This window comes from Rattus norvegicus, chromosome 2 (assembly GCF_021556685.1).
Source record: "Rattus norvegicus strain SHRSP/BbbUtx chromosome 2, alternate assembly SHRSP_T2T, whole genome shotgun sequence".
Taxonomy (NCBI): domain Eukaryota; kingdom Metazoa; phylum Chordata; class Mammalia; order Rodentia; family Muridae; genus Rattus; species Rattus norvegicus.
Genome location: NC_141535.1, coordinates 185,470,895 through 185,483,045, shown reverse-complemented (window position 1 = coordinate 185,483,045; position 12,151 = coordinate 185,470,895). Strand labels below are relative to the sequence as shown.

Genomic DNA, 12,151 nt, shown 5'->3' with positions numbered 1-12,151 from the left:
TCCGGGGCTGGGGACCGAACCCAGGACCTTGCGCTTCCTAGGCAAGCGCTCTACCACTGAGCCAAATCCCCAACCCCTAATATTTTTTTTGTTTGTTTTTACTATAAAGGACACTTTGAGTACGAATGTGGATGTCCTTGCTTTTAGTTCTAGCAATAAGGTTAGCGCACTAACTCTTGACCCAAGGGAATGTGCTGCCAAACGACTTCTGCTCCCGGCAATCAGGACTGGACTAACGTTGGCTTTGCTCCGCGGCAAGTCAGCGAGCGGACTTAAGCTTTAGGATCCCGCCGCGCGTGCGCCCGGCCGCCGGCACCTTGATACCGCGGCTGCGCGGCTCAGGTCCCGCCTTCTCAAGTCACGTGTTATAGGGACCGCAGCGTGGCGGTGGCTCTGGCGGTAGCGACGGCGGGCCATAGGGCAACCGGAAGGTTTCCGGTTCCGGTGTAACGTTCGGGCTCCGTCTCAGGGGCTGAAGTTTGTGAGGTGAGTAGTGGCCCTGCGCCCGAGAGGATAGCCTTCGGTCCGAGCGGCTGGACAGGGCGGGAGTGTTCGGCGGGAAGCAGGCTGAGAGGAACCCCGGGTTCTGTTGGGGGACGGAATCAGAATGGGCTTGCTGAAGGAAAAGGGCGGGGGCGGGAAGGAGCAGGGTGGGCAGACCTGCTCTGAGGTGAGGAGTTAGGTCGGACTCGGTTGAAGCGGGGGCCAGTTGGAAAGATAGTAAAGAGGGAGCATGGGGGACTCAGGGGCTTGTAGCTTAGAAAAGTAAGGAATTCCTTCAGAAGATGAGAGTCTGCTTTCTGCTCATTCAGAAGACAGCCTTCTGCCTTCCTCCCGTTCCCCTCTACCCCCCAGGCCCACACCGACACTGACGCCTCCTCGCTATTATAGTTATTTGGTTGGTGACAACTGTAGTGATTGGAACTTTCTTATCCATTGACTGCTTCGTTTGCACATTCGGGTCGAATTTGAAGACATCTATTTGTCAGTATATTGCCTGGGCTCACATCCAGTCTTCTAGTGTTTCACCTATTACTTTGGATTTTGAAAATTGCTTAAACTTTCCAGTCTATTACTCAATTGTAGTGGGTCGTAAGTTTCATTAACACGAGGATTCTTGGCTGTTTTGTTCACTGCTGTATGTGTCTTTACATGCAGTAAGTATTCTGCTTAACAAGTAATAGGAACTTAAGTATTTACTGAATGGAGTGTTATGTCAGATGTTCCCACTTTCTAAGATGAGTATCCTGAGGCTCTGGTGATTAACTTGCTTACCTAAGGGCTTATAAATGGTAGTGCTTACTATATCCTCTCTTCAGTGGGCTTTCTTCTCCACCTTTAGTGCCTGTGTTTGCTTTCTTTTTGATAGGCAGTATACTGCTATCTCATGATGGCCCAAAAAGCAATCCCAGGATTATTCATAAGACTTGTCACTGAGGAACAGCCTTTCAGCTTCATTCAGGTGTATTAAATACTGTGCATTGATAGATCTTCTGAGAGATAAGTCTGTCAATTGTAGGAGCTAATTAGACTGCATCTTTTTGTTTTATGACAAGGTCTCATATAGCCAAGAGTTGACATTGAACTCCGTAGACAAGGCTGGACTTGAACTCCTGATTCCCCTTGTGCTGGGATCACAGACTTGTATGGTCATTTGAGGTGGCATCTTTTAGATGTCTTTAAACACCTTGAAAGAGTCATTTCCCAGATCGCACTACGATACAGGGCAGTGCTAAGAGGAGGTCAGCTGGGAAGTTAAGGTCAATTGACTGACATACAGCCATTGGGAAGAAAATCAGAAATTAAGTTAACTTTATGCTGGTGAAGATGTTTGAGATTTAAGAGTACCCAAATGTAAGCATGAATAGTGTTGAAATTTTACACCAATTTGCATTAAGTAATAAAGAATCATTTTGGCATATAGAATGCTTACAACCATGAATAAATCTACAGAGAAATGACAGCATTCTTAAAGATTATGAGATTTAACAGGAGGACTGACTTGAATAAAACCTCTTATTTGTATCCATTAAAGATGTTTTAGGTCAAAGCCGGGTTAGAGAATGCCTTCCAGAGTAGACGTAATAGTAAGGTTGACTTCTAGATTGACTCTTCAGATGTTCTGTTTGCCTATCCTTTATATGACAGAGTCAGAAGTTAGAACCCATTCCTCAGATTAGGTTATTCCTAGTTTGTTTATTCTTCAGATAGTGTTGATGACTGATGCTGAGTTAGAATCAAAATATCAAATGAGTGGGGCATGGTGGTATGCTCCCGGAATTCCTCACTAGGTAAGTGGAGGAGAATTGCCAAGTGTTGAGTTCTGCATGAGCTACATTGTAAGACCCTATCTCAAAACTCAGAAAAGCTGGGGCTGGGGATTTAGCTCAGTGGTAGAGCGCTTACCTAGGAAGCGCAAGGCCCTGGGTTCGGTCCCCAGCTCTGAAAAAAAAAGAACCAAAAAAAAAAAAAAACCTCAGAAAAGCTAATGGAACCCTTTCCTCCTGTTTTGAAGCTTGGTTTTAGGGAAAGTATTCTCCATATCAAATGGAGAGACATGCCTAGGGGTTGAAAATAGGAGTGGGGAAAGCACCCTTATTATACTGTTATCTTGATTGCTTTGTTTTCCTTTTCTCTGACTCTTGCTTGGTTTCTTTTAGGTGTAGTACTTTGTCCGATTTGAGCTCTTAGTCTCTGTTTCCTCCAAAATGGCACTGTCTAAGCGGGAACTGGATGAGCTGAAACCATGGATAGAGAAGACAGTGAAGAGAGTGCTGGGTTTCTCAGAGCCCACGGTGGTCACAGCGGCATTGAACTGTGTGGGGAAGGGCATGGACAAAAAGAAGGCGGCTGGTGTGTACCTCTCTGACTCTTCTGACTTAACAAGTATATTGATTCCAAACACTAATTTGAAACTGCCCCAGGTTGTTCCTATTGGAGCATCAAAGGAAAGGTGGGGCTAGCCCCTTCTCCTTTTGTTGTTGTTTTCTTGTTTTGTTTTTTTGAGACAAGGTTTCCTCTGTAGCGATGTCTGGCCTGAAACTCAGATATCCACCTGCCTCTGCTTCCTGAGTGCTGGGATTAAAAGCACACACCACTCCCTCCTCCCCCTTTTTTATTAAAAGACAGGGTCTCATGGATCCCGGCCTGGCTTCCAGCTCACTAGCCGAGGATGCCCTGAGACTTAGGAGTCTACTTCCTCTACATCAGCAGCTCTCCACCTGTGGGCTGTGACTCCACAGGGTTGAATATCAGATGTCATGTATATCAGGTTTTTACATTAGGATTCATATCGGTAGCAAAATTACAATTATGAAATAACATCAAAATAATTTTATGGTTGGGGTCACCATGACATGAGGAACTATTAAAGGGTGGAGTCATCAGGAAGGTTGAGAACTGCTGTCCTGCGTCCTGAATTCTGGGATCACAGGCCTGCACCACACCTGATTTATGCAGTATTGAAGATTGAGGAAACTGGCACCTAGGCAAGCACTCTACCAGCTGAGCCATTCCTCGCTCCTTATTTTCTCTTCTGTTATAATGGGAAGAGCTTAGATAACCAACCTTTCTCTCTTTTTATTATTCGTGGTGCATTGTGAATTACAATCTTTGATCATCGTACCAAGTCACCCAAGTCAAATTTGCTTAGGAAATATACTGCAATCAATGGCTGATTCTGATTGGCATCTCAAAATACGTAGATTTTGTTATTGGTAGTCTTCCATAATTTGTAGTATAAAGTGATATTTTATCTTAAATTGGTTTTAAGGTGCTAGGGATTGCACCCCAGCCCCTGTACCTGCCTAAGTATTTTTCCACAGAGCTACATTCCCAGCCTTCATTTTAAATTTTGCTGTTCAATTTCAGCATCAAAAGTAGCCATACTACTTTTTGCTTAAAAAAATAAAATAAAATAAAAGACCTTTTACTTCATACAGCAAGGTCATTAAGTAAATCAGAAACTGGGAATTCTGCAAAGGAAATTGTTTCTTTAGTTATTATGAAAACAGAGTTTCATAATTTAGCCTTAATTGGCTTCGGTTTCCTGAATCTAGGATTAAAAAAGTGTATATTATTATGCCTGGCTATTTTTGTTTTTGTTTTATTTATTTATGTGTTTGAGTGTTTTGTTTACATTTATGTATATGCTCCACAAGCTAGAAGGAGTCAGATCCCCTGAAACTGGAGTTACAAAAGACAGTTGTGAGCCTTCATGTGAGTATTGGGAATCAAACCTAGGTCCTCTTGGAAAAGCAGCCAGTGCTCTTAACTGATAGGCCATCTCTTGAGCCCCTACAGTTTGTAGTTTTAAATTATGCATCTGTGTGTCTGTATATGGTATGTGTGCATGGGAGAAGATGCCTTCAGAGAGGTCAGATTCCCCTGGATCTAGAGTCATAGACAGTTGTAAGGTATTCATTGTGGATTCTGGGTACTGGCAGCAGTATGTCCTCTCTAGTCCTCTACAAAGAAATTCTTAGAACTTTCCTGCTGGGCGGTGGTGGCACACACCTTTAATTCCAGCATTCAGGAGGCAGAGGCAGGCAGATCTCTGACTTTGAGGCCAGCCTGGTCTACAGAGTGAGTTCTACAACAGCCAGAGCCGCACAGAGAAAGCCTGTCACTCTCCCCTCCTGCATTCCCCCCCCAAAAAATAAAAAGTAAGAACCTTTTCCCCTCTTCTTTTAGTCTGTGGTTTACTACATGTCTGGTATTGGACTATATACTTTACTTTTTAATCTATGGTCTCTTTTTTTCCTGTCAGATCACCTGAAACCTTTTCTTGATGACTCCACTCTCCGATTTGTGGATAAGTTGTTTGAAGCTGTGGAGGAAGGCCGGAGCTCAAGACACTCCAAGTCTAGCAGTGACAGAAGCAGGAAACGAGAGTTAAAGGTAGGTTATGGTTTGTTATCTAGTGAGCTCAGGAGTGTTTGGAACCATAAGAAACGTGCTGAGCTTACCTGGCTCACCCTTGGCATCTACTATTAGAACACCTAGTGTTGGGGCTGGGGATAGCTCATTAATAGAGTGCTTGCCCCGCATGCATGAGGCCCTGGGCTCCGTCCAGTACTGCAACAATTAATAGAGGTTAAAAACAACAACAAAACAGAACACCCAGTGTTGTAGAAAGGTCCTCAGATATTAAAGTAGAGGGTAGGGTTGTCACTGTCATGGTCTATGGATTATGAGTGAAGTCCAGTTGAAGTAGTTCAAAGAAGCAATTGATAGCTTCGTCTTTTTTTTTTTTTTTTTTTTTTCACATGTGGTTTTATTTTCACCATTCCCTCTTTACTACTACCTATAAAATGATCTGTCCAAGAGTCTTGGACTGTTTGAAGCCTAGACATGCTTCAGAATGTCTCTGCTGCTTCCTGACTGTAGACCTCATTCTTCCTCATTAATAGAGATTTCTATTTAATGCTTACAGATACTCTGCCTAAAAACAACTACCATACAGTCCACATCACTCTGTACCCTGCTGAGGGTCACTGACTCCATGCGTGGGCCAAGTGAAAGAGTTAGGGAGTAGAAATACCACCTTTTCTAAAGGGCATATTCTGTGGTTGCTATGTAGTCATGACCTTTTAACATGAGCAGTGTCAAGTGACTGGTCTCTCTTATCTCAGTTCCCTAACATAGCCAGTTTCTCTATCTGCCTTCCCGTCAGCTCTTTTAGATGTTTGGTTGCTTTGTTCTGAGATCGGGTCATACTATATAGCTAGCTCAGGCCGTTCTAGAACTGTGATGTGCCCGAGTGCTAGGATTACATATGTGTACCACCATGATCAGGTTGTCTGTCTTTAGCAAGTTTTCTTTTGCTTATGGATTTTTCTTAAAGACTCATTTTTAAATTTTTATTTCTATGTATCCACACAAGTGCCCCTAAAGATCAGAAGAGGGTGTCAGATCCCCTTGGGTTTGAGTTGTAAGTAACTGTGAGCCACTACGGGAACAAACTCTTGACAAGACAGTGCTCACTCTTTTTTTTTTTTTTTTTTTTTTCCTTTTTTCTTTTTTCTTTTTTTTCGGAGCTGGGGACCGAACCCAGGGCCTTGTGCTTGCTAGGCAAGCGCTCTACCACTGAGCTAAATCCCCAACCCCGACAGTGCTCACTCTTAACCTCTAAATCATCTCTCCAGCCCTTGTCTTGGATTTTGCTACCCAGCCCAGACTGTCCTCAAGCTCAGGTTCTTGTGGCCCAGCCTCCTGAGTGCCAAGATTCTGAGCATGCTCCACCATCATGCCCAGCCCTAGCCTTTGATACCTTGCACATCACTTGCTTTTCCTGAGGTACACACAGAAAAATAAGCAGTGTCCGCTTGGGTCTATACCCATGCCATATGACCAGGAAAATAGAAACTCCTATCCCTTTTGTTTTTTTGAACATTATAGGGTGATCAGAGAAAGGAGACTTAGTCCTTGACTTAAATCAGTCTGCTGTTTAGGAGTGCGGAGTTGCAATAAATCAGACACACGTTACAAAATGTGAGTGGCAGTTTTGTCTACATTTACAATTGATTATGGAATTTCAGACTTGTGTTGAACTTGAGGAGATGATTAGACCACCTACCATACAGATTAACTCAGGGAAGATTATGTTACAGCAGTACTGCTGCAGTAAATGACAAGCTCATGCTGTGAATGAATTTACTACATTGGGTGGGATAGTACAATGGTTTCTTGAGGGAGAGATCTAGATAGCATGGGATATGGGTCCCATTTTTGGTCCATTCAAGTCCCCACTCCACACAATATATTATGGGAGAGTCCTTTTTCTTGAACTGTAGGAGTTCCAGGAAGCGCTCGCCCCTGGCTGAGGATATGTCCTTGCAAAACACGAGCCCTCCTAGTGAAGAGGGGATGTCACCCAAAGCCTACCACCGGTGTGTACATTTGCTTTTTCCCATTGTCCCTTCCAGTTGGCCACTCTTGGTCCTATTAAATTCATTTTGCAAATTAGTCAACATATTTGAGTTCCCATTGTATGATAAGAAGAAAATGTTATTGGGGAATACTAAAAAAGAACAAATCTCTTTTCTGGAAGAACTTAGCTTTTACTTGGGAGAAAGTAATACCTAACACTTGGCAAACAGTGTCAGAGTATAATGTGATCTAACATGAGCCGAGCTCGGAGTGCTGAGACGGTGTGAAAGAACAGTTGGATCAGAGTGGGGTGAGATAGATAATGAGGAGAACTTCCTGGAGGAGGTGAGTTTTAGACAGGATTTGTGGGAAAGGAAGAAGAGCATTACAAACATAGGCAGTAGCACTGGTAAAGATCTTGACATGGGAACATTTATCAGAACATGGGAATGAAATTTGCTTGAATCAGGAAGGAGAATGATGAAGTTGGGTGAATGGTCCACTTGGTGGAATATCTAGAAGACCCTGCTTCTTGCAAGTAGTTTTTGAAAGATTGTCGTATTTCCCTGGGGAAACCACAGGATGCTGGTAGGGGTTGGGATGGTTCTTCCTTTTTCCCCTAGGGAGGGATACAATTCTTTCATTTTGGGTTCCTTTAGGAGGTGTTTGGTGATGACTCTGAGATCTCAAAGGAATCATCAGGGGTAAAGAAGCGGCGAATACCCCGTTTTGAGGAGGTAGAAGAGGAACCAGAGGTGATCCCTGGACCTCCGTCAGAAAGCCCTGGCATGCTAACGAAGCTCCAGGTCAGTTAAAAGAAGCAAAGGGATTTTTGTGAGTTGAAGCACATGGGTTCAGGCCCACAGTGATCGTGATTTGAGTTTGTGTTAACTACTTGGGGGAGTTTTATTTTTTCCTTTATATTTTAGCAGTCTTTGGTTTGATCAGAAGTAACCCAGCTAAGAATTATTGAAATTGGATTTATTGAGCACCTGGTATGATACATCATCATCGGAAAAAGAAAATGAAATGACAGCACTTAGCTTGACTTCAGAGCTTCTTTCTGATTTTGTTAGGACATAACCAGGGTTCATGGAGACATCTCTAAAGAGCCTGCACCATTGCCCATGCACACCTACAGTAGGAATTCAGGGTCCGATAATGTGATTATTAACATTTTTAAAGACAAGGTCTTGCTATTTAGCCCTGGCTGGCCTGCGATTCACAATGTATAAGATCAGGCTGGCCTCAGACACAGAGATCTGCCTGCTCTTGCTTTCCAAGTGCTGAGATTAAAGGCGTGTGCTGTCATGCGTGGCTCATAACCATGATTTTTAAACATACTGTGAATGTTTATGTGCACACAGGAACCTGTGGGAGTTACGTGTCAGATACCCTAGGACTGGTTAGAGATGGTTGTGAGCCACCTCGTGGATGCTAGGACCTGAACTCAGGGCCTGTACAAGAGTGGTTGGTGCTTTAGCTCTGAACCATTTCTATAGTCTCCCTGCCTGCTTTTAACATAGTAGCTTGTTAGGAAGCACGCATGCACTGCTTTCCCCCCTTTTAGATTTGTGAGAAGTTAAGGTATTAATGCCTTATCCAAAGAAATACAGGCAGAAAGTGTGGCGCAGTTCTAGCCTTATACTGTCTGAGTCTCAGTCACTGTAGTGTATGCTACCTAATATACCAGTCCTAACTTGGGGGTGGGGAACGATCAGAAAATTCTGGTGCTTAAGTGTATATCTTCTTGTCTGTGGTATAGATAATATATTTATTGTGGAGACATTCACAAAATTTTGGGTCTCTGGAACTGAATGCCTTTTCATTTAGGACCATGTATGGGGGAAATTAATCTTTTCAACCTTTTCCCTCTGGAGAGCAGATCAAACAGATGATGGAGGCAGCAACGAGACAAATCGAGGAAAGGAAAAAGCAGCTGAGCTTCATCAGCCCCCCTGCACCTCAGGTACTGAAAGACGGGTTAGCACATAGTCTGTTGTCATTCGTCCACTCGAGGGTCCAGCAAGTGCTCCAGCTGTCTGCCATAATCTGCCACGGTGTCTATGTGTGTATCTGTGTTATGCCTGTTTCAAACTCTTGGATTTCTTTTAATCTCTGTCTTATAGCCAAAGACACCTTCTTCTTCCCAACCAGAGCGACTTCCAATTGGCAACACTATTCAGCCCTCCCAGGCCGCTACCTTTATGAATGATGCCATTGAGAAGGCAAGGAAAGCCGCTGAACTACAAGCCCGAATCCAGGCCCAGCTGGCTTTGAAGCCAGGGCTTATTGGCAATGCCAACATGGTGGGCCTAGCTAATCTCCATGCCATGGGCATAGCTCCACCGTGAGTATCCTTCACACAGTCCCTTGTCACTTCTAACATTTTTGGAGTAGTTAATTAAAGGTAATTTACTTACATGTTTCTGTCTTTTTTTCTAAGATTTATTTATTTTATATATGTGAGCACACTGTAACTGTCTTCAGACACACCAGAAGAGGGCATCGGATCCCTTTATGGATGGTTGTGAGCCATCATGTGGTTGCTGGGAATTGAACTCAGGTCCTTTGGAAGAGCAGTCAGTGCTCTTAACCGCTAAGCCACCTCTCCGGCCTGTTAATGACTTATTTTCTCAAAGAACATTAAATAATTTCTTACAGTTTTATATTTTTAATATATGATCTAAATTCAGTTGCATTTATTTTTGGCTTTTGTTGTCTGCTTATAACTGGTAGAAATAAAATAATGTTTTCACTTAATAACGGAGGTAAGAATAGAATCAGATTTCTGGACTTATTACTTAAGAGCTTCAGCCACTAAACAATATTGGTTGAGACTCTATATGTCTGCAACTCTAACTCAGGAGGGAGAAGCAAGAATAGTGAGGTAAATACGAATTTAGACTAGTCTACATAACAAGTCCTAGGCCAGCCAGAACTTCGTAGCAAGACCCTGTCTCCTTTGTGATTGGTCTAGCATCCCAAGACTAAGAACTTGGGTGCAAATGATAGAGTTGTTTCCCATGCATCCCAGTAGTAGAACGTCTGGCTAGTATGCAGGAGGCCTTGGGCTCTCAGTCCCTTGAACCACCACAAAAGGGATGGGGGTGAAGGGGAATAACCTAGAAGATGGCTCAATGGTTAAACCACTGGTTCTTCTTCCAAAGGATTCAGGTTCAATTCCTAGTGTCCACATGGTGGCTCACAATTGTTTGTGACTCCAGTTCTGTAGGACCCAATGCACTTACACAGACTTACATGCAGACAAAACACCAATGCAGGTGAAATAAGAACAAAAAAGGGCAGGTGAGGGTTTGGTGGAAAGGTGGCTAGTAGTTCAGAGTACTTGCTGCTATTCCAGAGGACCAAGGTTTGGTTCTCCGTACTCACAGGTTGGCTATCTTTAAGTCTGGTTCTGGAGGACCTGAAAATAAATTTTGAAAAAGGAGAAGAATTTGGGAATAAAACAAGATTAGATAATGACCAGGTGGTGGCAAGAGCACATGTCTTTAATTTCAGTATTTAGGAGGCAGAGGCAGGGAAGTCAGAGTTTGAGGCCAGTCTGGGCTATATTCCAGGATAGCTAGGGCTACACAAACCCTATCTCGAAAAACCAGGGGGAAAAAAGAACAAATTTTTCTCAATGTGATTTTAGAATTAATTTCATTTGATTATACCCTGTTTCCAAATACTTGGTTTGATGTATTTTTTGTGGGAGCCCATGAACTTGAATGTGCTGTACAAATTCTCAAATACTGAGATATATCCTCATCATGGTTTGATGTTTTATTTTATATTAACTCTTAGCTAAAAAACAGAACTAATTTACATTTTTTGCTGTTTTGTTTCAAGATTTATTTTATGCATATGAATATTTTGCCTGCATAGATATCTTTGTAGCTCCTGGGTAGATGGTATCTTCAGAGGTCAGAAAGAGGCCTAGAATTCCCTAGAACTCAAGTTACAGGCAACCGTAAGGCCCAACTGGGGTTGAAAATCAAACCCAGGTCCTTTTCTCAACTGAGCCATCTCTTCTCAGTCCCCCTACTCTGATTTTTTTTTTTTTTTTTTTTTTTTTTTTCCGGAGCTGGGGACCGAACCCAGGGCCTTGCGCTTCCTAGGCAAGCGCTCTACCACTGAGCTAAATCCCCAACCCTGATTTTTTTTTTTTTTTTTTAAGATTTATTGTATATGAGTAAGTACACTGTTACTGTCTGCAGACGCACCAGGAGGCATTGGATCCCATTATAGATGGTTGTGGGTCACCATGTAGTTGCTGGGAATTGAACTCAGGACCTCTGGAAGAGCAGTCAATGCTCTTAACCACTGAGCCAACTCTCCAGCCCTCTGATTTTTTTTTTTTTTTTTAAATGGAGATTTTACCAAGCCTAAGCACTGATGAGATTGCCTTCCCTAAGGTTAATTTACAATTGTCTTTGATAAGTCTGATTCCTTTTGTTTTCTGTTGGGTTTTCCTTGCTTTGTTGTTCCATGTAGGATTTATTTCTTTGGGGGATGTTTTGTTTTTTCAGGAAAGTCGAGTTAAAAGATCAGACGAAGCCCACCCCACTGATCCTGGATGAGCAAGGCCGCACTGTGGATGCCACAGGCAAGGAGGTGGAGCTCACACACCGCATGCCCACCCTGAAGGCAAACATTCGAGCTGTGAAGAGGGAACAGTTCAAACAGCAACTAAAAGAAAAGCCATCAGAAGACATGGAATCTAATACCTTTTTTGACCCCAGAGTCTCAATTGCCCCTTCCCAGCGTCAAAGACGCACTTTTAAATTCCATGACAAGGGCAAATTTGAGAAGATTGCTCAACGATTACGGACAAAGGTAATTTAGAAGTTAAGAAGCTGACACAAAGACACTTTTAGGTCCATATATTTGGGAAATAGAAACAATTTAAAACAATGAGTAGTTGGTTTAAGTGGTCTAATATTCTTAGAATGTTTGTTGTTTACTAGATTTCTCTTCCTGACTGCTTTCTGCTTATGTAGATATTTTCCCATTGACTGACAGTTGAGGAGAACAGCTCAAAGCAATTTCTTGACTTCTTTTGTTGAACGATTGCCTGATTTTAAAATTGACTACAGGAAATCTATGTGCTTGGGAGCGTTGGATTGACTGTAGTTAGTTAGATTGACCCTTTTGTCTTCTCAGAGTGAGGTTTCTATGGACTCCCACCAATGTATGTCTACTGAAAACACGCAGTATGAGTGAAAGAGACAAGAGTTGGGGGAGTAAGTAAACCGAGTAAAGTGAGGCAGCTTCT

At 42.8% G+C, this 12,151-nt stretch overlaps 1 protein-coding gene and 1 long non-coding RNA gene across 23 annotated transcripts in view; one reads left to right on the top strand and one right to left on the bottom strand.

Moving 5' to 3' along the window:
• Positions 1–443: 443 nt before the first annotated feature.
• The window catches only part of Prpf3 (pre-mRNA processing factor 3), a 24,383-nt gene continuing 12,675 nt past the window's right edge, over positions 444–12,151 (top strand). For 6 of the 22 annotated variants that reach the window (XR_015665940.1, XR_015665948.1, XR_015665945.1 and 3 more), the window contains exons 1-7: positions 444–486; positions 2,661–2,853; positions 4,769–4,899; positions 7,530–7,676; positions 8,756–8,839; positions 9,000–9,220; positions 11,406–11,712. Coding sequence is in view for 9 of the 22 variants with exons in the window: in XM_087627680.1 (XP_087483806.1) it covers positions 2,709–2,853; positions 4,769–4,899; positions 7,530–7,676; positions 8,756–8,839; positions 9,000–9,220; positions 11,406–11,712 (1,035 nt within the window). In the remaining 13 variants the exon portion in view is untranslated. Of the gene's footprint in view, positions 2,292–2,660; positions 2,854–4,768; positions 4,900–6,388; positions 6,493–6,794; positions 6,891–7,529; positions 7,677–8,755; positions 8,840–8,999; positions 9,221–11,405; positions 11,713–12,151 lie in introns of those variants that run through there. The other 16 variants (XR_015665932.1, XR_015665959.1, XR_015665975.1 and 13 more) reach the window with 9 other exon arrangements.
• LOC147996419 (uncharacterized) overlaps positions 9,220–12,151 on the bottom strand; it is a 26,504-nt gene continuing 23,572 nt past the window's right edge. Inside the window, exon 7 of the long non-coding RNA XR_015676561.1 lies at positions 9,220–10,297. This is a non-coding gene — a long non-coding RNA (uncharacterized LOC147996419). The remainder of the gene's footprint in view (positions 10,298–12,151) is intronic.